Source organism: Nothoprocta perdicaria, unplaced genomic scaffold (assembly GCF_003342845.1).
Source record: "Nothoprocta perdicaria isolate Ctin4 unplaced genomic scaffold, notPer1 scaffold_113, whole genome shotgun sequence".
NCBI lineage: Eukaryota > Metazoa > Chordata > Aves > Tinamiformes > Tinamidae > Nothoprocta > Nothoprocta perdicaria.
The window spans coordinates 314,061-337,902 of record NW_020454239.1 but is presented as its reverse complement, the minus strand read 5'-3'; the positions used below and the strand labels follow the sequence as shown (position 1 = coordinate 337,902).

At 41.1% G+C, this 23,842-nt stretch overlaps 4 protein-coding genes across 4 annotated transcripts in view; 3 read left to right on the top strand and 1 right to left on the bottom strand.

Moving 5' to 3' along the window:
• The window catches only part of LOC112958754 (threonine--tRNA ligase, cytoplasmic-like), a 16,798-nt gene extending 12,549 nt beyond the window's left edge, over positions 1–4,249 (top strand). The window contains exons 17-21 of the mRNA XM_026052686.1: positions 290–388; positions 1,014–1,171; positions 1,728–1,902; positions 2,238–2,313; positions 3,515–4,249. Of these exons, the coding sequence (XP_025908471.1) occupies positions 290–388; positions 1,014–1,171; positions 1,728–1,902; positions 2,238–2,313; positions 3,515–3,680 (674 nt within the window). The 3' untranslated portion in view covers positions 3,681–4,249. The remainder of the gene's footprint in view (positions 1–289; positions 389–1,013; positions 1,172–1,727; positions 1,903–2,237; positions 2,314–3,514) is intronic.
• Positions 4,250–5,338: 1,089 nt separating this feature from the next.
• Positions 5,339–12,576, top strand: ADAL (adenosine deaminase like). Its single transcript, XM_026053026.1, has 9 exons — positions 5,339–5,464; positions 6,009–6,069; positions 6,970–7,057; positions 7,687–7,768; positions 8,241–8,367; positions 8,963–9,043; positions 9,362–9,500; positions 10,205–10,305; positions 11,751–12,576. Exons 1-9 carry the CDS (start codon positions 5,376–5,378, stop codon positions 11,940–11,942), a joined length of 960 nt encoding a protein of 319 aa, XP_025908811.1. The 5' UTR covers positions 5,339–5,375; the 3' UTR covers positions 11,943–12,576.
• A 4,984-nt stretch (positions 12,577–17,560) lies between these two features.
• LARP6 (La ribonucleoprotein domain family member 6) lies at positions 17,561–21,778 on the bottom strand. The gene is made up of 3 exons (XM_026052555.1): positions 21,717–21,778; positions 19,571–19,763; positions 17,561–19,093 (listed from the first exon to the last, which is right to left on the bottom strand). Exons 1-3 carry the CDS (start codon positions 21,776–21,778, stop codon positions 18,014–18,016), a joined length of 1,335 nt encoding a protein of 444 aa, XP_025908340.1. The 3' UTR covers positions 17,561–18,013.
• LRRC49 (leucine rich repeat containing 49) overlaps positions 21,777–23,842 on the top strand; it is a 36,858-nt gene continuing 34,792 nt past the window's right edge. Inside the window, exon 1 of the mRNA XM_026052542.1 lies at positions 21,777–21,965. Within this exon, the coding sequence (XP_025908327.1) occupies positions 21,777–21,965 (189 nt within the window). The remainder of the gene's footprint in view (positions 21,966–23,842) is intronic.

Here is a 23,842-nt window from a genome sequence, read left to right as displayed (position 1 = left end):
GCGGGCGGCCCCCCGCGCCCTCCCCGCTACCGCTGGGGCCGCGGACGGGGCCGCGCGGCGGCGAAAACGCCGCCTCATCCGCCGGGAGCGGCCCTGGCCTGAGGCGCAGCCTCCCAGCAGCCCGGTGTGTGTGAGCGGCTCCTGTCTCCAAGCAGGTTTTCATAGCGACTCTYGCATCCTCGTCGCACTTTTCACCCATAATTTCCTAGGAGGATGCTGGAATCGAACTGCGTTTGAAGAGCAGTTTTCTCCTGGAAATTTCACCACCGCCTTTTTTCTCCCCTTGCAGCTGGATCTCTGATGACCACCAAGCACTCGCAGACCCAGTCTATGCTTGAAAAAAGTCTGACCTCAACTAGTACCAGTGCTCCCTATTTTAAAGCAGCAGGTACAATTGTCACTTCTGTTGTTTCTTCTGGTGTTCTTCTGTGGGACTGTTTTCCTCAAAGTTTTAGTTTATTGGTGAAGTTCTTGGGTTGTGTAAGGCKCTCTATACTTCTCACAGTTGTAAAAGACATTCTGCAGTTAGAATGGCTTTTAAATGACCTTAAACAGCCAGTCAGGATTATGTAATTAGGCTTTCCATATAGGATCTAACAGATAGGAAATGACCTTTTAAACAGGGATCACGGCTCCCGTGTTCAGCACCCTCTCCAGATGCTTGGAGCTCCGGAAAGGCTCTAGTTAAAGTCCTGCAAGAAGTTGCCACCAGTTTATATCCAACATAAGCACAGCTTCTGTAGCTCGCTGGGATGTATGAGACTCGCCCGAAATATCCCTCTTGCTGACGGCTGAAAAGAGGTGATGCTGAACACGTGTGAGCAGCGGATGTCTGAGCCGGCCCTTACTGACCTAGCGCTGGGGCGTGCGGAGGTTGGTGTGGGTCTGTTTGTGCAGCAAAGCTGATTAGCCCTGCAGAGGACCCTGGTGAGGTGGCTGCGCGCTGTGCTGGGTGGTGGCGCTGGCCCCATATCCTGTAGATATTTATTTACTTGATTTGCTTCGTTTTTCAGATCCCACCGAAATGCCGCCCTACGTGACTAAATGCCCCAGCAATGGGCTGTGCAGTAGGTTGCCCCCAGACTGCATGACCTGCAACACAAACTATTCCTGTGTGTATGGGAAGCCAGCCACTTTTGACTGCAAAGTCAAGCCGTATGTTCATTGTGTTGTAAGTARCCTGGGTTAAGTCTTTTTGATGGAGGCTTGGTATCTGGTCATCAAATTTTGAAAATGAACATCGAATTTCTTACGTAGGCATATTTGCAGATTGTACATATTTAATCTGATTTAACTATAGGCTCTTACAGGAAGGGACAGAGCTACACTTCTTTGCCCCACTTTGCATGAATCTTTTTATCACACAGCAGCAAAACCACATGGAGTTAAATCAGTTTGTTGATTAATGAAAAATGTGTAGGTCTAAATGCCTGTCAGATGACCAAATTGATGATATATTGGGGAGAAAAAATGTAATTTGAGGCTGCTTCTTTTGGCCATAACTTTAAATTAAATTTGACTAAGCAGCAATATTAAACTGGCCTTGAATGACTGTTCTTATCAGTTTTGTGCTGTTGACTTTCTTTTACACTTGATTACATAGACATTGCAAACACAGAATTAAGTCTTGCTTTCCTCAAACCTTCTGTCTGATTTGTGTCTGTGTTTTGATACTGTATGCTGGGAGACTCTTCTTTATTAAGGAGGATAATACTCTCCTTTTGTAGGATCAGAACAACAATGAGCAGGAGAACTTTACAGTTAACATGACCTGCCAGTTTTGCTGGCAGCTTCCGACCACGGATTATGTGTGCACCAATTCCACAAACTGCATGACGGTGTCCTGCCCGCGACARCGATACAACGCCACGTGTACTGTCCGGGATCATATTCACTGTCTAGGTAAGGCGGGGTAAAATARATTTGGTAAAGCAACGCATTTCCTAAAGAATTTCTTAACTTTTGGTAGTGAGTCATAATATAATTTGTGAGTAATTTTTCCCCCTCTTTTTTTCAACTATTTTGCTTTTTTCTGGTATGAGACAAAGATTAAGAGGGCAATAAACAATACATGGGTTTTTTTATGCATGTGTGAGTGTCGTTCTGATCACACTTGGTTCAAAGAATGTCAAGCATTTTAGTCTCTTGTTAGAGAAATATGGTTCATTTTGCGTCATATTTAATTTTCTGACCCTTTTGTCTGTTCTATTAAGGTTTGAATGTGTTTTGATGTTTAGGTAATCGCGTCTTTCCTAAGATGCTCTACTGCAACTGGACTGGAGGCTATAAATGGTCTACAGCCTTGGCACTGAGGTATACAAAAGCTATTAGAGAACTTCAGTCTAAGTTACATATTATTGTAAATATCATATTAACTAGATCTTAATTCTGTGTGTTTTTCTGCTTATAGGGTTTTTCTTAACTGAAAAGATTAATCCCTGGTTTTTTTTTGTGGGGATTTGTATTTGTATGACTTAGAATTTAGACCCAAATGATGCCTTAAGACTTCATATAAAAATATACTGAAGATAAATTGATTTGTCTTATAAGTAGAATTTGAAAGAAAATTTCTATCTTATTTCTGCAACTAGGGTACTTTCTTCGGAATAAGTGTCAGTGAATCTTGGGCTTCACAAACTCATCATTTTTCTAAGTATGAAGGATGTGCATTTTACTGTGATGTCAAATAAGATGCAGATGCTCAACTTCTGCTCCCCTTTTTTATATGTTGCTGAAAATAATACAAACTGTTTGTTGGCATCTGAAATTAATGTGGATGTTCCGAACTTAACAGAAGTCACTGAGCTGGCTAGAGCAGGCTTGGATATTTTTAAGGCTTCTCTTCCAGCTAGAACAGCTAGAAATGCCTCAAAAGAGAAATTTCTTGTGCTTTGATGTCTTTTGGAAAAGTCTAATATGGCAGTATTGAAATAAACTGGTTAATTTTGACATATTAAGCCATTAGAAAGGTACAGTAGTGATTAGAAGATAACTGAACTTGTCCCCAAATACTTTTTTTATTAATAAAGTGGTTAATATGATAAATTAGGTAGTAACTGTAAATTAGGTATAATTTAATCTGAACTAAAGAGGTAGTAATAAGACTGATTAAGAAAGTTCACTTTTGCACCAGCTGGAGAAATTTATCAGTGCATTATTACTGCATGGGATTGAATAACTGTGCTATAATGTTTTTTTTTCCCTCCTCATTTTCTATCAGACTAGAAAAGTTGAAAAACCAATTTGTGAAGTGGCAAAGACTTTTTTTWAAATCTGTTTTTATTAATGAAAAATTATGAAGTCTCCAAGTAACACTATGGGTTTTTTTTTTTATCAAGAATTTGCTAATTACTTTAAAAAAAGCATCTGACTTGGTAATTGCAAAATCTTTATGCCTTCTTGTGTGTTATATTGGAAAACCATCATCAGCTTGTAGCTATATCAAAAAGAAACCAATATGGATACCTAATCTGAGTTAATTGAGAAGTAAATAATGACGTTTCCATTCTTGTAGCATTACCCTTGGCGGATTTGGAGCAGATCGTTTCTATTTGGGCCAGTGGCGGGAAGGCCTGGGAAAACTCTTCAGCTTTGGTGGACTTGGCATATGGACACTCATTGATGTGCTGCTCATTGGGGTCGGCTATGTGGGACCTGCRGACGGCTCTCTCTATATTTAAATATATAGGCAATATATTTCAGAGAGAGGTAATTATTTGGAAGGGCACATAAATAAAAGAATGTAAAAATTGAGCCTTTGATGTAGAATGAAGAACGACTGTTCTTTGTGCATACATTTTAATGTACAGTATCTGTACTTAGCTTGCCTTTAAGTAAGGTAAAATAAAGGAGTTGATCACTGAGGCAATTGTAATTCATTTGTTTTTGTTTACGGACACGCTGGTTTTCTATGGAAAAAAAAAACAGTTTAACAGCTAATAGAATTCCACTCTGTTCTTGCAGTTGATAATCTGTTGAGCATGAGAGGAGATGTGAACTAAGTTGATAATGTTTATTTCATGTTTATATATTTAAYTACCAAACTAAGTATACCAACAATATATTGTTTCCATGTTTGCAGGATAATTTGTTGGCCTAAGCCTGAGCTACCTTAGCAGTATGTAGATTGCCATGTTTTATGATCTTAAATATGTTACTGGCTTTCTGGAGATAGCAAGATCTAAATTTGCCTAGTGACTTAAGTGTGTGGAGGGGTTTTAGAATTAGTAACACTCAAAGCTAAATATGAAATAATGAAAATAGAGTTTAGGATCATTCCATGGTGTCTGCATGCTGGTTGGCTTTGAGCAGCATACTCGTGAAATCTGTTTGTGCTTCTCGTGCTAGCAGACCTGGAAGTGGATTTTGAAGGAGARGTCTGATAGGGAATCAGCGGGTTTATCCACTGCAGGCTTTGTAAGCAGGTGTCTCCTCACGGCCACGCAGCAGTGTGCGGGAAGAGCCTCCACTGTCCTCACACCCGGCTRGACTGGCCCCGCGGCGTGTGCAGCGCCGAGGCGCGGTGACACCGAGTGGCGTGACTTGAATAAACTAGACACTGGAGCGTTTATGGARTGGTAAATGGAGTGTTTTCTGAGCTCGCCGCCTTTGGGGTAGCACCGTGGGYGCTCCCGGGTGCCGGTGCGGCCAACGGTAGAGGAGGGCGGTTAACGGCCGGGGGGCGGGCCCGCCGCCATGTCGCCGCCCTCCCGCCRTGTCACCGCCCTGCCGCCCGCCCCGCGCCTCAGGTGCCGTCATGGCGGCGGCGGGCGCGGAGCGGCGGCGCGAGCTGCGCTTCTACCGAGAGCTGCCCAAAGTGGTGAGCGGCGCGGGCGGCCGGGGCGGGAGAGCAGCGCACCCGGCAGCGCCCCGTGAGGCCGCCCTGGAGCCGCGGGGCAACCGCCGCCACCCTCGGCCGGGGACTCTCGTCCCCCGCGGCCGCCTTCGCGCTGCCCGCAGCCGCTACCGGCGCCGCGGGGAGCCGGGGCCGCGTGGCTGCCGCGAGTTGGGTGTGGAGCGGCGGGAGCGGCTGAAACGCTGCTGTTGGGAAGCATGTGAGGGGCCGAGGCGAGGTCTGCCCGAGCGCTCCCGCATCCCGCCCTGTCCCGCCGCGCGGCGTGGGGAAGCGTGAGGAAGYGGTCGCTGTTGTGGGGAAGCGTGAGGAAGCGGTCACTGTTGTGGGGATGCGTGAGGAAGTGGTCGCTGTTGGCCCGTCCCGGGGATAATCCCGTTACTAAGGTCAAACGGTAATGCGGGCTGCAAGGACCGTTGCACGCACGGGAGGTAGGAACAGTGTGCGCTGAGGGGAGAAACGGCGGCTGCCTCTATTGCAGGAACTGCACGCGCATCTCAACGGCTGCATCAGCTCGGCCACCATGAAGAAGCTGATGGCGCAGAAGCCGGGCCTGCAGATCCACAACGGGATGACCGTGATTGACAAGGGGCACAAGCGGACCCTGGACGAGTGAGTGGGCACACGTGTGCACGCGAGAGGCGGCCGCCAGCCTCCTCYGACCAGGTTAAAGCAGAGAAATGCTCCGTCCTGCCCTGGCTCTGCTGTGACCTCAATCTTGTGGGATTGACTCTTGCTTCTCGTCCCTATAAGCCACTTCCTAAACATGTAAATTAAGTGAAAATGTCACGTGGACTGAATGTAATTTATTTTTTAAAGGCCAGAAGAGCTTCATTTGTAGTATAGGCATGTTAGAGAAAGTTGATGCACATGGTTTCCTTGTTTGGGGAATTTGATGTTTCCCTTTGCCATTAGAAAGSGGGTATCCGTTGTGGATAATGTAATTATTTCTGTTGCGAATGAATTATTAACACCTAAAATGAGAGATGGCTGTCAAGGTGGTCTTGCTTATCCAATAAGTTGATGTGYTTTAAGTAATAGCAAAGCTGGTTAATTTAGCATAGTGAATACTTGTTTTCTARGTACACACATTTTGGGGAATACTCATTTTGCCATTCAGCTTTTATTGAGTTGATTTGTTCATGTTTTCGTTTAGATGTTTTCAAATGTTTCAGATGATCTATCAGRTTACCACTAGAACTGAAGATATTTTACTGGTAAGTTAGTCAAAATGGCTTAAAAGGAACAAAAATACTTGCCTTTCCTTTTTGAATATAGYGTTAGCATTATGTAAAGACAAAATGAGTTTAACAACATCAGGTTCTGAGTAATGATAGCCAGTGGTCCCTTCAATTGGAAATGAAAATTAGTATTGTAGAACATGAAAGTCTAGAAATATGGGGTTTAGTGTTTCTCCTTTTTTCTTTCTCCTCCTTTGCTTTTTTCCCCTTACTTCTTGCACTGAACCTTCAGTACAGTGCTAGTTCTGAGCTCTCAGATGCTTGAACTGATAATGACTTTAAAAGTCTCTATTTATAGTCACCAGATCTTTGATTTAAAGTAGTCTCCAGGTTCTTCTCTGGCTTGTCAAGACTAGTGAACTGGAATTGCCTTTTTTCTTTTTTTTTTTTTAATCTATAGATTACAAAACAAACAAGAAGGGACTTGTGTAATAAAAATAAGATTAAAAGAAAAAATCTTATCTTTCCTTCTATAAAAGGTCTTTTAAATGACCTGTTGAGCTTTCCACACAGTAGATAGCTGTGAAAGGGATAGCTGTGAAAGGGATTTTCTTGTTCAGACAGAAATTGTTGTTTGTCCTTCCAGTATTGCTGAGATAGCTGAAACTACCCTCTGTGGGTGGTATTGCCAGAGGTGGAGAGTGATGGAAACATGGGGGACCTGAAAATTCTACATATACAATATGTTAAATACATAAAATAAAGATTATATAATATATAATRYTATAATTCATATAATTTATATTTGTAATATCTGTTTTGTATATATAATTGGTTATGCACCAAAGTGTCACTTTTTTCCTTTTAAGTTGCCAAAGAGAATTTAGCCAATTATAAGCATTATTTATCATGTTGAAAATACCATTTTTTCATCAGATAACTAAAGATGTTATTAAAGAATTTGCTGATGATGGTGTCAAGTATTTGGAATTGAGGAGCACTCCTAGAGAAGAAAAGGCCACAGGTACAATGTGTTCTAATTTTTAAGTTTAGATCTGATTGTACTATAAAACTTAACTAAATTTGTGTTAGTAACAAGTCAAATTCAGATGTTTCGGTGAAAATATACTTTAAATATGAAAGCAGGGGTGTGAAAGTAACAGCAGTATGAAAACATGTCCCACCCCAAATCTAATAGCCATTAAAAAAAGCAGAGCCAGATATCCTTCTCAAGTGAATGCCCCAAATTCTTGGATTATGGAATCAGAACAGTACACACATACTAGTTTCCTATTTGACTTATTTTTACTTTTGTTTTTTAGATTATTTTTACTTCTAGTTACTTCATTTTTGTTTTCCTTTATGTGTAGTTTAATATAACTGCACCAGAGAAGGAGCTACTGTAAATCTCTGGTTCATACAGAATTAATTTCCKTCTTCCAAATGCTCAGCAGGACATCTGTTTCAAATGATCAAAAATAAATCTGTTTATTTTTTAAATAGAAGCAGAACTGTGTAAATTAGAAAACCATGGAGCAATACCAAGGGTGCAGAATGAAACAGTGAGGCTAGAGAGCTGGGTCTTATTGCAACTTGCCTGAATTATGTTAATTCAAATACGTTGTTTCAAAAGAATTTTCATGTGTTTTGGAGGTATGACCAAAAGGATGTATGTTGAGACTGTGCTTGAGGGAATAAAACAGTGTAAAGAAGAAGGCTTGGATATAGATGTAAGGTAAGTAGTACACACAGTGCCTCTGTTTCATGGTTTTCTCGGGTCTGATGTTTCATCATGGTTTGCAGAGAGGTGTTTGAACCATCATGAAGGAAAGAAAATTATTTACTTAGGAAGGTTACTGATTTCTATTTTTTTTACTGGACTTTTTACTGGACTTACCATTTGACTAATGCTTTTTATGCTATATTATAGACTAATGCTTATTATCTTCTATATAAGTCAGATAATTCATAAGGAGACTTTTTTTAAAAAAAATCTTTTTATCTTTCTTTTCACTGATGGAGAATGAAACTGGGTGAAACTTTTCTGCTCTAAGCTTGCACATGGTCGTGTAGTTGTTGTCCCTGTGTATTTCAGTTCCTCCACTGCTTGAACAGTTACCTATAGAAATACTTTTTTTAGTATCTCATTAGTTGGTCTCCTCTTATTACAGTTTGTGGTAAACTTAACAGGGACATTTATCTCCTAGATTGCTAATAGCAATAAATAGAAGAGGTGGCCCTGCAGTTGCTAAAGAGACTGTTAAACTTGCTGAAGAGTTCCTGCTTTCCACCGATGGGGTTGTAGTAGGACTTGACCTCAGCGGTGATCCCACCGTAAGTTCTTGTTCTGTTTTGATCTGACCTTTAAGGTAAGTGCTAATGTTGTCTAATAACAGATTCAATCATACTTTTTAAAGTGATTTTGTCCTACATTTGTTGGTGGTTTGAATAGATTGCTTGTATTCTTGCTACCAGGTTTATCCCTGCTGCTGTAGGGAGCAGGTTCTCTAACAAAGAATTGGTTGCTTGTTGTGTGATACTCCGAAGAGAGCTGCCGAAAAGCAGTATTTATGTGAGAAGTGTCTGTRACTAAATTGTCACAATCAGACTGACGGGGTTAAATAAACAAGTGTCAACTTTCAGTATTAAATTCTGTTTAGAAGCACTAAATACTCTTGGTTGTTAAAAAAGTAGGGATGTTTAAAAACAGCTAAGTCTTCCTTGGCTTGCACATGGTCCAAATTACTGACTTTTGGCCAGTTTGACTAAACCATGCCCATATAACAACATAAACTAACTCACTGCACCCAAAAGTGAAATATTGGGAAAAGAAAAATGATTTGATATTGCTAGACCTCTTAATGATCATGTAATTGGAGGAGTTTCATAAAAATAAGCTGTAGAATAATGATGTATTTCTGTCTTCAAGGCAGGACGTGGCCAAGATTTTTTGGAACCCCTCTCGGAAGCAAAAAAGGCTGGTCTTAAGCTGGCGTTGCATCTTTCAGAGGTACAAGTTTTCTTTATTCTCTGCAGTTGAGGCTAGAGCTGATTTGACAGCCTGCAATTAAAAGTACTTTAGAAGTGCAAATAGCTATTGTTTCTTTTACGTACACTTTTAGGATTATGGCTTTTCTGTTTCATAATTCAATTTTCAGTCACTTTAATGCCCCACTACTCTCTCTAGAGGGTAGTTATGTAGATACTTAGTCTCATTAACACTTCTTTTTTGGTGAAGCATGCTATAAAAGTTGAACTTGAATTCAGATGTAATTTATTACTGTACTATTTTGTGCTACTCTGACAGAATGCAAAATATCCTTTCTAGATTCCAAATCAAGAAGAGGAGACCAAAATTCTTCTTGGCCTGCCTCCTGACAGAATTGGACACGGAACATTTCTCAACTCTGCAACAATAGGGTCAGAGGAATTAGTGCCACTTGTTAGACAGAATCACATACCTATTGGTAAGAAAAATAAGATTAGAAAATTATTTGATGGTCTCTAGACTTAAGAATATCATACTTAGCTGTGATCTAGTGACTCAAAAAGATTTGGCTGTGACCAGAGCTGACTTGGAAAGATACTGACTTTGAAGGGTATGTGAGAACATTACTGATAAAGGGGTACTGCTGACGCTCCTGTTTTTTCTTATGTAAAATAAGTTTTATCAGAGTATTTTTAGTGATTTGTGAATTCCCTTTGGTAGGCTTTAGTAGGTATTTTATGAACGTACTCCTCACTTATGTGTGTTAATTATGGTCCTTCTTTCATGCTAATACTAGTTATTGGTGTTAAATTGACAAAGTAACCAAAAGGATAGAGTCATTGATATTGTAGCTTTGTTATGTCTCATGTCACACTTGTGGCAGAAGCCTACAACTGATGTCTCAGATGGAATCAAAGGCAAAGCATAATCTTTAGTTACTGTACAAGCTGTTTGGGGTTTTGGGTCTGGTTTGCAGGCTCCCTAAATTCTGCAGGCAGAGAAGAGGTAGGAATTGGCTAGTGAACTTTCCTCATAACATTCAAAGAATATTAGAAGCACTGAAAAGGAAAGAAACAACAATTGATTGGAATTTTCATTCATGAACAAAAGAAAGTCTGTCAATATGTGTCAAAAATATATATTTATTTCAATGTATGTCATTGTTCATTTTTTTTCTCTTAGAATTGTGCATGACATCAAACATCAAAACTCAGACAGTGCCTTCCTGTGACAAACACCATTTTGGATACTGGTACAGCATAGGTCACCCTGCAGTGCTTTGCGTAAGAATTTTGATTTGTAACATACTGAACAATAGTTCTAGAACCAGAATTATTGTGAAGTCAGAGAAGTGTGTCTCCTTACATGGATCAGGACTGACTTTGTTTATAAATTCTATCCTTACAGCAAACCATCTGTTCATAGCAAATCATAATGTTCCATTGTGAGAAATAGTTGTGGTACAAAATCTTGATACTTATCTTGTTTTTACTGTAAGGCATAGTTGATTGTTATTTATATGGAAAATATGTATGCTGTGAACTTGTCAAGTGTTTAACTGCTTGTTAAGTAATCTGCATAGGGGCAGATTTTGCTTAAACATACTGTTCCAACATCTACTTTTAAACTTGTGCTTACATAGAGTATTTACTGTTTTGAGTGAATTTTCTTGGGAGTGCTCTGGATGGCTACATAAAGTTCTGAAATGTGGGAATGCCAAGTTCTTCTGTTGGCATTTGCAGATTTTTGCACCCTCCCATCCTGTTGGTTTAACCCTTACAATTTTTAGCATTGTTGCATAGAGTTACCATGATACTTACTAAAAAAAAAAAAAAAAAGTGTCAGTCTTTATTGTTTTTATTATTGAGTCTGAACTCTGTAATGTTTGCCTGGTGAAATACAGTCCATGAATAGATGTTGTTCTGAGATGCTCTCAAGTGTGGAAAGTCAAGATAAACAGTTAACTCATTTGAGGAAATTGTTTATCCATAAAAAGACCTATAAAAACAGGAATATTAGGAGGGAGAGCTATTAAAATGTCCTAAGTTTATCAAGATAGAAGGAGCAGGTGTTCCTCTCCATCAAGGGTCAACAGAACTCTTCATTGCAGATAAGAAATCTTGTTAACCCTTAAATAATGTTGATTTGACCATTTTAGATSAAAAATCTTGAGGTTACTTTCTGACAGATGTGCTTAAGAGACTAGCCTGGTACTTCAGTCAATTTCAAGATATGGTTCCACTTGATACTGTATAAATACAGATGGTAAAACTGTTTCTTTGCTAAAAATGTGGGAATACAGAATATATTCAGATCTGAAATCTGATGAATGGGAAAAGGAGCTTGCATGCAAGCATCATTGCATGTATGGCATAAAAGCCATAGAAGGGGTTTCTGAAGAGTGTAAGTAGATGTAAGTCTTGCTCAGATACTCTAGAGGCAGAAGATGGCCTAAAATAGACACTTCCTATCCTTACAGAAAGTATTATTTTCATGACAGATTGTCTTATAACTTTAATAAGTTTTCTCTTATTATGTTTGAACAATATATTTAATTTTGAGGAAAATATGGCAAACATGGTATGCAGTAATAATCAACAAATCAATAAATGAGAGAAGTATGGAGTAAAATGTGAAATGCGATAATATAAAACTGATTTGTTACATGTAAAAATGCCTGTTTTGATACAGAAAAACTAAACTATTTTTTCTTTCAATTTAACTCCAGACTGATGATAAAGGCGTCTTTGCAACAGATCTCTCTCAGGAATATGAACTGGCTGCAAAAACATTTAATCTGACTCGATCACAGATGTGGGATCTTTCCTATGAATCCATCGACTATATTTTTGCTTCAAATGTGGTAAAAACAAGGCTAAAGGAACAGTGGTGTAAACTGAAGCCAACTCTGTTTGATTAATCAAAATATTCTTCTAAGTATCTTCGATGTGTTAGCTTTTCTTTCTTTTTACTGAAGTGCGTGACTTTGGCATTTTCAGCTCTCAGGGTTATAAATCGAGTCCTGCTGCTGTGTGTGCAAAATCAGGAATGCAGGAAAGCATCATCTCTTAGTGAGGATGGAAGCAGAAGTCCTTTGGATAGTCCCTTTGTCTGGAAGGGCTTCAGTCAGTGATTAAAAATCTAGATGTTTTATTACGTAGTCTCTCTTTAGTTGATATGATATTATTCTTTAAAACTATTCTGTTGAAATATTTCATAATATTACAGTTCAGAATCAGAACAATTTGGCACATTTTGAAGGAATGAAAAAGTGTATGTTTGCAACTGTATACCAATCAGTTTGGGTTTTTGGGGTGTGCGTGTTTTGTTTTCCAATATTTTTAAACAAGTTTTGAGCAGTTGAGTGAACATGAAGACAGAGATAACCTCAGGGAGAATTAAATATTTGTTTCAAAAAATATATACAACTGTTGCRTTTGTTTCTGTTGATGTGTATGTATGACTGAAACCTGCTGTGGATTGTGTAGTGTGTGGGTGTGTGTGGTGGTTTCTATCACTGCAGTCAGTATTCGTAGGATCTTGTAGTGCCTCCATGCTATATTTATACTCTACAAAGTAAAGAATCTTAATCACCTAGCTGATTGTAATGTGCTTGGAGGAAAGGATGTAATATTTAAAATGCTTTTTAGATTTTCTCATTTGTTTCTTTTAAAAAGCAATAAAAATAACTTGAACCTGCATGCTTTTGAAACCAATACTTCTACTGTGTATGTGTGTGGTGTTTGCTGAACAGAAGCATATAGAATCTGCTTCAGAATGTCTTAAATAATTGGAATCTGCTTCAGAATTTTCAGTTTTGAGAGAATTGATTTTTCCTGAGTGGTGCCATGTTGGTTCTATCAGCAGAGGGAGCTCCTTAGCTGAGCAGTGGAAGAGACTTGGCTGTGTGGATGTGCGTGTGCTTGTTCCTGTGTGTGTTGTGATCTGCTGCTGTGCAGAACCACTACCACGAATCTGCCTAAAGAGGCTGATGTTTTGGGGAAAGCACAAGCATTTCTGATGATAAAGCCTGCAGTATTAGCTTGAATAGAATTTTTTTTTTTAATCTAAATCAGTTAAATGATTACCATTAGCCATTTACATATTTAAAGTTACTTGAATACAAATAACAACCTAGGTGAAGATTAACTTAGTAGTAATCTATCCAAAATCATGAAGTCTGAATTAATTACTAAATTGGAAGCAGTTACTGGCCAATCACATGTGAAAGTGGAATATGCTAAATCAGTGAGGTAGCTTAGGGCAGCTCAGCATTTGCAGATGTAATATTTTCTTCTGCTGGTGTTTTGCTTTTTTGTTTTGTTATTTTTCTTGTTTGTTCATTTGTTTTAATAGACTTCTAATCAACTGGATAACAGTTGAGAAATAGGTGGGAAGGTTAAAAAATCCTCCACTTATTAACATGTGCTCTGCTTGGGAAGCAGATCTGCCATCTTTGTGTCTTGAATGAAACGAGTCTGCTCACTACTGATAGGTAATAAGTATGGATAGTATTTGACTTGTGTAATAAATGAACTATTTTAAAAAGTAAAAGGAATATTTAGATAACTTTCCTTAATTTATCTATTTAAAATGGATTTATCTAATAAATACTTTTATAACTGGTTTTCAGTAATTCATTTGAATGCCACTTTCCCTTTWAAAGTATCAAAACATGTTACTTTACCTATGTAAGTATCTGAAGACAAAGGAAAAATATAGTAATCTAGTAAAAATATAGATCATCGTTTTAGCATATTAGTATGTAGATATGGGGAATTATAGAAATGCTTTTAAGTGCCATGTAATTTGGTTGTGCACAGTGGATCTCTCCCTGTCAACAACTTTAATGCCTCGTTGGAGGAGAGTTTTGAATAATAGGACTTCCTAGCAGCAGCTGGAGGAAAGGGGTCGCTTTGCTGTCATTTCCTTAAAGAAGCAGATGACTGGGATGAGCAGTGCACTCCAATGTCCCAGGTAAGCATTTAACTGTTCTCTTTTATCTGCTTTCAGATCACTCTATAAGATAGCAAGAACGAGCTGTCATTCAGCTCTGGCTCCTCCAGCCTGCAGAGCTCTGAAGTCACAGGGAGGTTGAAAAGTGCAACTGCTAATATAAGAAAATATGACTAAAAATGGGCTGTGATAGGTCCCCAACTCCAAAGAAGTGACAATGTCAATCTAACTGCTGTGCTCCTAACTCCATTCTAATCGTACTTTTCCTATATTAAGTATTTTGACTATTAACTTTTTGAAGTATCTTCTGTGAATTACAAATCAAAACCTCTTTGCTTGGACTGACTGAAATATCTTTTCTTTATGTAGCTTAGCTTTTGATCTGCCGGTGAAACTCAGCCAGCTGTCCATGAAGTGCAGCAGCAGACTGGTAGAACAAAGAAAGCAGGAGCTGGAGATGTTCAGCAGCATTGCAGGTTTCTTCTGCCCAYTCTCTAACTTGCCCAAAGAGAAAATCGGTCACACACTGTGGAAAGCATAAATCAGGTATCAGCTACTGTTGCATCATAACTGTGAGACCATTCTCCTTTTTGAAAGTGTACTATATGAATTATCTTTGGGATCCTTAGTTCAGCCCCTCCTTAGTCCCCCTTGTAGTTTGTCAGTGTGAGTTTAGCGTAACTACCAGCTCATAGTGTATTTACTACTGAATTCTAGTACATTTAGCTCTCCTAATTACTAAAGTGAGGAATCCAAGAAATCATGTTCTAAACAAGCCTTTACGTTATTGGGTAGAATTCTTGCCATTATTTTCACTAATGGAAATAAAAAGGCAAGTAAAGAGTAAACGCACACTTTCAGTTATTAGTATTTGTATTAAAAAAAGGACATGTATAGCTTAAAATTGTTCATGAAATCATTATACAGTATGGATCTATTTTAATATCCTGGGTAGCCACCAATCATAATCCTTTCACTTACACATTTTAACTAATATACAATTTGCMCTACCTATAACCAGTGAAATACAAAATTGAGGACATAAAGGTAACAGAATTAGAGTTTTTGTTCTAAAATTAATTTTAATGTATAATTAATTACTCCATTTCTGTTTCCAGAATGAGAGCTTGACTAAAGTTCATAAAGCACTCACAACTGTCATCAGATTCCTAATACATTTAACTACTGGAAAGCTGGATTGAAAGGGTTACCTAGTCATTTGCTTTAATAAGCTATGTGGTGTATTTGACCACACAGTAATTTTATTTGTTTGTATTGCAATGATATTCTTCATTGCTGTATAAAGTGCTAAAATCTTGATGGTAGCAAAATTACCTCCCTGAAAAGCTCCTAGATCAGTTTTATAATGAAGATAAATTTTCTAAACCAGGTACGTGATGTAGAAAGCAAGTCTATGAATGAAAATTAACTTTTTCTGAAAATAGTATCCTCATCCTGTTGTGGTCATGTTGCACTAACTCTCTTGCAACAAGGGACATCCTTGCACTAAACTCTGAGAGAGTTTTAAAGTACRTGCAGGCAGGATCCACTGCAGGGTAAAGCAGCAAGTGCTTCTTACCGAAAGGTTTCCCGGCAGTTCTCCAGGGCTTGATGGTGTCTATGACTTTGATATAGCTCAGTTGTTTTCTGTCCACTASGGGACTATTGGCTGAAAAAAGGAAATGTTTTTGCAGTGAATACCATTTAAGTGTAAATTCTGCAGCCTTTACACAACTATTCTGTAATTTTCATGGATACAAAGGTTGGAAATTGTTAATGGAGCATGCAGTACAGTTTCATTTTGTTTTGTTATTTTTCAAAAAAACTTGCATAGTTTGGGCTCCCTAAATACAATTATATCAATTCCAATTTATAATTCTAACAAACTGTTAGTGTAGTAATTTTTAGTACACAAAGGAGTTATTTTTTTCACTTAGTGTCTTTATTATATCTTAGACATTTTAATCTTGTGTTTTTTTTTAACAAAAATAGTATAGTTGCTATGCTAAGACTCACTTCGTAATTGAAATAATTTTAAACAAAATATATTGTAAGGTACATATTGAAATCTGTGTAGTGTGCTGGGTTGCCCTACAATGAGTTAAGCTTTACCTGATGTGGTAGCACATCTTGGTATGATGTCTTGGACTTCAGCATTCATTTTACTTGTCCCTTTTTGTCTRAACAGAAAGTCCCTCTGCTTCTAGAACATGTGAACAGTGTAAGAACCTCATTTGTTTCATATCGCAGAAAACTGGGATTAAAACATTACCTTATAAAACAGTAATACATATTTTTGCCCCTAATTAAAAAGCAGACTTACTTGATTAATTACAAATAGCTGTGAACTGTTCATGTTGTGACTGAACCAAGGATGGGTTTTAGTTGTTCTTGGTGCAACTGGTTTAAAGCAGCGACTTCACAATGTCCTCAGTTCCATGAGCCTGTGAGGGGTAGAGCAGCAGAACAGGCCCAGGCAGGAGGAGGAGCTGCTAAGCAGGAGAGGGCTGCTGGTGATCAGAAGGGTACTTGGTGACACCACCTCAAYTAGGATTTTTTTTAGTTCTCACAAAGACAGGAGAGTACTTTTGCAAAGGAAAAGATTAGCTTGTATCAATTTATCATAAAATGCCAGAATRACAAATGTGGTGTTTTCCTAATATATAAAATCAGTGTGTATTTGTATATATTACTAATAGACAAGGGTGTTCCTTATAAAGAAGAAAAAAGGAAAGGGTCTGGATACCTCCTGAGATGATGCTGTAGAGCGTAACGTAGAGCCAGGGCATCAGTCCTCAGAAGACTGTCGTCCTCACCTGTCACTTGGATGCCTGCAGATCAGATCTCCTGCATCTGATAGAAAGGCTGAAATTAACAGTATCTGTATTTATAGTGTCTCTACCAGTAGTGGAAATCGGGGGATAATGTGTGGATTTCCTTTGTGTCAAGAAAAAGAACTAGGAATCTGCCTGGCAAGGGAATGATTCATCGGGAGTGATGTCTTTTTGTGCACAGYACTGGTTGCTAACCTTGTGTTGCTGCAACTGTTTCCACTGCAGAAGAGTGTGCTTAAAATAGAAATGAAAGTTGGAAACATGTAGAGTAGAATGAAGAAGAACCTGACCAGAACTATGGCTTGCATGCTTCAAATTGTCAATTAGTAGCTCTTTTCCAGGAGTACAGTTTGCTAAATAAAACTGMAAAGGTACCTTCTTAGGTGTCAGATAAGATCATTTTAATTTAAGCATTTATTWTTGAGTCTTGTTGTTAAATTTGGGGCTAATGTGAGATCACCATTGTTTAGTTTACAATGTTGTATGAAAATGCCTCAGCCATATAGTCTACAAGAGAGTGAAGTATCACCACTGAAATAACAATCCACAGTGGGGCAGAGCATGTTTCAATCTATTCTTTTTCTGAGTGTGCTGTAAATTTAGTAACAATTAGAATTTTATATGGTATAGATTCACAGAATAGATAGATCTGGTTTAGGTGTCTGTTCCGGTGCAACTTTTTTTATAAGGTAAAAGAAACAGATTTAGACAGAGTTAATAGTTTATTTCCTCTGATTTTAAGTTAAAAACCTACAGAACAGTCTTCAATGCTCATCATCCTTATACACATCACAGGAAAACACACGCTTTGGTCCTGGAAATCATAGCTAGTGTCTTTGGAGATAAATGCAAGGCGAGAGGAACTACTCTCTGTAACATAAGCCATCAAGTCCTTATTCCTTAGGATTAGACTGGTAACATACCATAGTTATCAAAATACAACTGCTAAACAGTGTCTACGCCCTACTCTTCAGGGTCATAGCTTACAAATAATGTAGTTACATGAATGGCTTTAGATGCCTGTTTCAGTGCCTAGGCATTTCCAACTAATACATAAAAAATGCAGTTAATTAATACACTAATGATAAAGTTTCTGCAGGAATACAAAAATGTTTAAAAATAAATACAGATTTAATTCTGTCAGTTGACAGTCTTCCACCAGGCTTGAACAAAAGCAGCCATTTGGCTTACAGAACTGTTTTTAAAGAACATTCTTCACAGCTTCATTYGTCACAACTTTCCTTCTTTCACACGCACAATGGAATCCTTTAGTGCCATCAGGCCCTTTGGGTAGCCGCAGCACCCCTACGGGAAGACCATCCGCGTTTTGTATTTTGCGAGCAAGCATGGGGCTACTCGCTGGACTCTTCTCTTGTGCTACAGTTTGACCTTGTCTTCTTCTCTGTACCCAAGGGCTGCTAGAAGGAGTGATGCTGCTATCTGAAGAATAATCCGTGCTTTTCCTTGGAATTTCAGGGCTAGCGCTTGGGTTAAGCTTGTTGTCTTCAGCAAGCGGAGACTTTTTGGTCGCTTTTCTTAGTGAAGACGGACTATTCCAAGGACTTGATCTGGGTGACACATTAGGACTCAGATGGTTGTTTGGATGAATAATAGGACTTAATTTATTTGTGGTACTTGTTGCTGTACTTTTACGTCCTGACAGCGGTGATGTAGGATTACTCTCTGGGTCAGAAGAGCTATTCGCTGAAGATTCATCACCAACAAACTGAAGCTCCTCAACTCTCTTGTTAAGGGATTTAACCTTGTTGTGACTCTTGGTGGAAACTTCACAACGATTCTTATCTTTGGGAACTTTTTTCTTTGGAGGCTTCATGCCTATTAGGACAACTTTCATGTCAGTCTCTCTCTTTGCAGCACACATGAAGTCATGAGCATGTATGGCAGCATCGATTTCTTCAAATTCTATAATTGCGCATTCCTGTGTTCCTATCTGGTTGTACCGACTGCTGAACCTCTTGATATCAGCTGGTAGATCCCTACCGGGYTTGAGAACACGAACAGATGAAATTACACCAAACGTTACAAAGGCTTTGAGGAGATGCTCCATTATCTTTTCTTGCATAAATCCATTTTCATGCTCTTTGTTGAGAGCCTGGTGGATGTCATATACCAGTAACATCTTGGTAGGGTGGCTTTCACTTGGAAACACTGGAACTGGAGTATTTCTTCTAACCTTTCTGTTATCTTCACTGAGCTCAAGAGTGTCCGAGTACTTGAGTGCATACGCTGTAGTTCTCCAGTCACGAGTAAGTTGTTTCACCTTTAAAATAGAATTTAAGGAGAACAGTTAATCTTAACTATTTACTCTGTAAAAATAGTAAATTTAATTCTTAATTTATTTCTTAAATTTCAGTTTCATCTTAAATTAACCCTTTATACAAATTACAGTAAACCCCTGCAGATCCTGAGATGTTATGACTTCTGTTGCCAGATACTTTCTACTATTTTTGTTTTTAGATCTCCATACATTTGCAAGGGCTATCAAATTCACCATCCATCCTCAGAGGAAAAGATTCCTTCTGACTAAATAATTCCCAAAATTATTTAAAAATGTAGTCACTTTAAAGTTTATGATTTCCTTAGTCACAAAAGAGTTTAGAAAATTAAGTTCTAGAAAAACAAGCCATCACCTCAAAACTGCATCAACTCAGAGAAGCAGATAATTTTCATGCCTTCTAAATTTCTGAACTGAATTAGATTTATACAAGGTACCAAAAGTTTTTATAACTTAACTTACATTCTTAAAAGAAGTGAGGAGCTTAACACTGACGTAGCCCATCTTATTTCTTCTCACATGCTTTAGGAGGAAGGCATCTTTCTCAAGGTTCTCATCTGAGAAGTAGTATTCAATCTGTGCTATTAACTTCTGGATCAGGTCATTTTCTGGAGGTTTCCAGTTCTGGTCAGAATCATCATCATTTTCTCCACCACTGGAAAAGAGTCAAACCATTTTATTAACACTGCAGCAAAGCAGCAAAGCCTTGGATGCCAAAAAAAAAAAAAAAAAAAAAAAAAAAAATCTCAAAATGAATGGGCTTAATCCCAGTGTTGACTTCAACTTATTTTACACATAGGCACTGAATAGACACAGTCATCTCCACGTGACGCCAGCTGAGAGGACGAAGCTCTCCAGTCAGCCTCAGGAATCAGATGCCTGAGCTCTTTCCAAGAGCTGATCTTAGCATAGAACAATGAATCACATACATGAGCATCTTGCAGCCCCTCTGCCGACGYCATCTGGCACCAAAACATGAGCCGCAGGTGCTCAGGCACGTGCTGATACACAAAGCTGCTGGGAGAGCAATTTGCTTTCCAATCTGAAGCTCTTAGACTTAAGATTTTTGTGTTTCTCAAGTACTGCCTTGAACAAGGAATATTCTAACTTGATGTGTGATGATGATTTCCTGAGCGTCTGAACATGTTTGGTATCATGAACCAGCATCAAGAGGTTTAAAAAGGAACAACGCCACAGTTGAGAGGACTGTAGCACTTCTTACTGGTCACTTCCAATCTAATAGCGTAACTTTGTTCTTGRTTTAACAGATGAAAGATGTGAACTGACTAACTCTCAAATGCCACTTATTTAAGCCTCTATAGCAGGTTTTACCTTCAAGAAATGTTCTTTGACAATGCTGATCTATATTGAGTTCTTGCTGGAGGTTGAGTTGTTGTAAATAGCCTGTTCCCCATCCAGAAGAGGCCTGAAATACTGACATGGAAAAAACTAAACAGAAAATCTGCATTACTAATGCCTCACTAAAAGAAGAAACATCAAATGGTGGATTTTGGCAGACCTGTGTGTATACCACAAGTACAGTATTTTTAGCACTTTCACTGAAACCCTAGAGGCCAAGACTGGCCTATCTTCCCAGAAATTAACTGTCTATTGAAATCTTGTGCTCTTGGAAGCCACAGGAAACACAGGAGTGCCTGGGAGAGCTGAAGGATGACCCTGCCTTGTCCCTGACGGGAGAGCCCTGCGGGGCTGCCTGGCGCTCAGCCCTCACTGCCACAGCCTGGGCACCCACCTGCAGCCCCTGCTTCTTCAACAGGCAAGGAACATCAAACAGAAGCTATCATCATCATCATCAAGATAAACAAAACATATTTTGAATTTAAGAAATCACTGAAGTAGAACACAGTGCTGTAGACTGTTGTACACATTGTGTACACAGTGTTGTACACATCTGATTTGCAAGAAGACAGTAAYGGTGTGATTGTGGGAAGGCTGAGGTTAAGGACTTTGTTATGTTCGCTATGCTCGCCTCCTGTTTACACAACAGTCTAGTTGACTGCCTTGGTAACTGTAGAAAATCCCCCCAGAATGTACCTCTGTAATTGAAATAAYGCTTTGCAGTTCATTCTAATGCACGTGTTAGGATATTAAAAGAGAGTAAGTTTGAAATAATTGTTCTTTGAACAAAATACTGAACTTTATGCTACTCTAGCTGAACCTTTTTCTGTTTGCATGTGCTGTGYTGCATCATCTGCAGCTTTAGGAGAGAGCCCAAAACCACAACTAACCGTATACGCTGCAGCTTTCTGATGCAAAGTCCTGGATRTTCTTTTACAGATGCCCTGGCTGGCGGCCAAGGAGCTTCAGGCATTGGTAACAATTCCCACAATTTACCATTAGGTACGGAACATTCATGGCATTATCAAGCAGCAGAGTAAGAGGTAGGCAGTAGTAATTTCTGCATTTAAAGCAGTTAATTTAATTTAAAGAAGTTTTGATTCGTGACCAGCCTGCTTCCTTCCAGAGCTCTAAAGCGAGCGCTCGCCCGTGTCTGACTTGTCCTCAGTCGGGACTACGGGCTGAGAGGGGGCTCCGTGCGGCGCTCCCGCCCGCGCCGCAGCGGCGCCGGCCCCGCGCGCGGCCTCACCTGGACCTGCCGCCGCGCCCGCCGTCCCCGTCGCTGCCGCTGCCCGCCCGCGGCTGCGCCATGGCCGGGGCCGCCGCCGCTTCCGCGCGGCTGGCGCGGGGCGGCTCCCCCGCGGCCGGCCCCGCCTCGGCGCCGGAGCTGGATCCGGAGCTGGATCCGGAGCGGGGCGGGCTCCGCGCGGCGCTGAGCGCGGGCCCCGGCCCCCCCGCCGCCAGCAGAGCCTGCCCCGCGCTGACCCGACCGGGGAGGGTCCYTCCAGGCTTCCCCTCGCACTGTGCCGGGAAGGCTGTGTCCCCAAGCGGCTGCCGTGTCTGCATGCCTGTGTTCATCTGCACTTCCATGTGTTGTTTCAGTATTTTGATCTAAAAATCTGGATTGGGAAAAATGTAGGCTCTGCCCAGGCCGGTTGCTATTCTCATCACTGTAACAAACAGTCCTCATGAGTCAGATGTGCTGGCACCAAAACCTCCCAGAACCGCTGCCTTGCCTCGAGGGCTTTGGCTTGGTTTTCAGCGTGCCTTAAGCGAGGGAACATTTTGTTTGTGAAACAGGCTCTCAGGCATCACTAACCACATCTGTACCCTCTGCTAGGGCAGTGGGGCGCTGTAATAAGAAGCCCTGGGTAAGGCACAGGTCTGCTGCTGGCCTTAGGGGACACAGAAACATGAAGAGGCATTTGAGGAGGACTCCGTGCAGGGGTCCCTCCTTGTAAAGGCACAAGCTTGTTCTGCTCATGCTACAACCAACACAAAGATTTGGAGGGACATATTTGAATTGACCTCATGACTCCTCCTGCATGTTTAACCTTTAAYGGCCTTTTGAGCCCTCTTTAGAAGTTATCTAGCTTGACAGCTGCAGCCCTTACCACTGTATCCAGGTATCTCCCCAATACAGGTAGTGGATGGGGAACTCGGAGGCCGTGTCCACCTTCTTGCCATTTCACAGGTTTTCCTGCATACCCTCTTAAATTTAGATTTCTGAAAAATCTGATGGTATTACTGTATTTTTATTACCATTTTACCTCAAAAGAAAAACTAATAAATATTGTAGTTTCCGTGCTTTCTGTGTTTTCTGAGCCTCTATCATGCTCCTGGAATGTGAAAACATGCCAGAAGAATGAATTACTTGCAGACCAGGGAAATGCAGCTATTTGTGATGACACTTAGCTTTGACCTTCCACAAGCCACTCTTAAAACCTTTGTGCCTTCCCCTGGGGAGCATCTGCCTGGGGAGAAGGTTGCCTGGCAGCTCAGCCCTCTGAAGCCACAGTGTGAAAGCCTCTCTGTGCCAGTGAGCGCATCACGGGAGCCATCCCACCCACCAGCCGTGAGAGGAGCCAACATAAACAGCCTTTCGACTGAGCCCTGCCAGGGTAAATGTTTGGAGGAAGACTTGAATTTTTTCCCCTCCTATTCTTGTAGCTGGCTTCACAACCAGCATCACCAAGAGCTCTATTTAGATGTGCTTTGAAAAGCCCCAGGGTGCAATTTCGGCAGGATAAAGCAGCCTCAACCAYCGCTTTAGGCTAAGAAGCAAAAAAGAGCAGAGATTTGGGGGCTCTCCCTCCTGCTCCGCGGCAGGGAACGGGCGGCCACGCCCCGACGGCCGCGGGCCCCGGGGCGGCACGAGGCAGCCACGCCCTAACGGCCGCGGCGCTAAGGGCGGCACGAGGCGGCCACGCCCTAACGGCCGCCACGTTGAGGGCCGCGGGAGCGGGGAGGGGCCGCTCCCTGGTGCGTGGCAGGCCGCGCGCCCCGTCCTGCCCCGCGGGCAGCGGGACGGCCCCGTCCTCTCCTGCCGCCATTCCCGCCGCTCCCGCCCCTCCGCGCTCACGAAGCCCGCGGGAGCGGGCGCGGCGGGGACGCGCCGCGGGCCGGAAGCAGCGGTTGCTACGGTAACGGCGGAGCTATTTCCGACAGGGGCGGCAGCGGCGCGCGGCTCTGCCGGGGACAGCGCGAGGCGGCGCCGCCGGGAGGCTCGTGCTCATGGTGCCCAGCAAGGGTCGGCCCGGCCGGGGCCCGCGCGCCGCGGCCGGCACGGTAGGCGCTGCCGGCGGCCTCGTGTCGGGGCGCGAGGAGGGGTGGGTGCCCGTGCGCTGGGCGCGGCGGCTGCGAACGGGGCTCCCG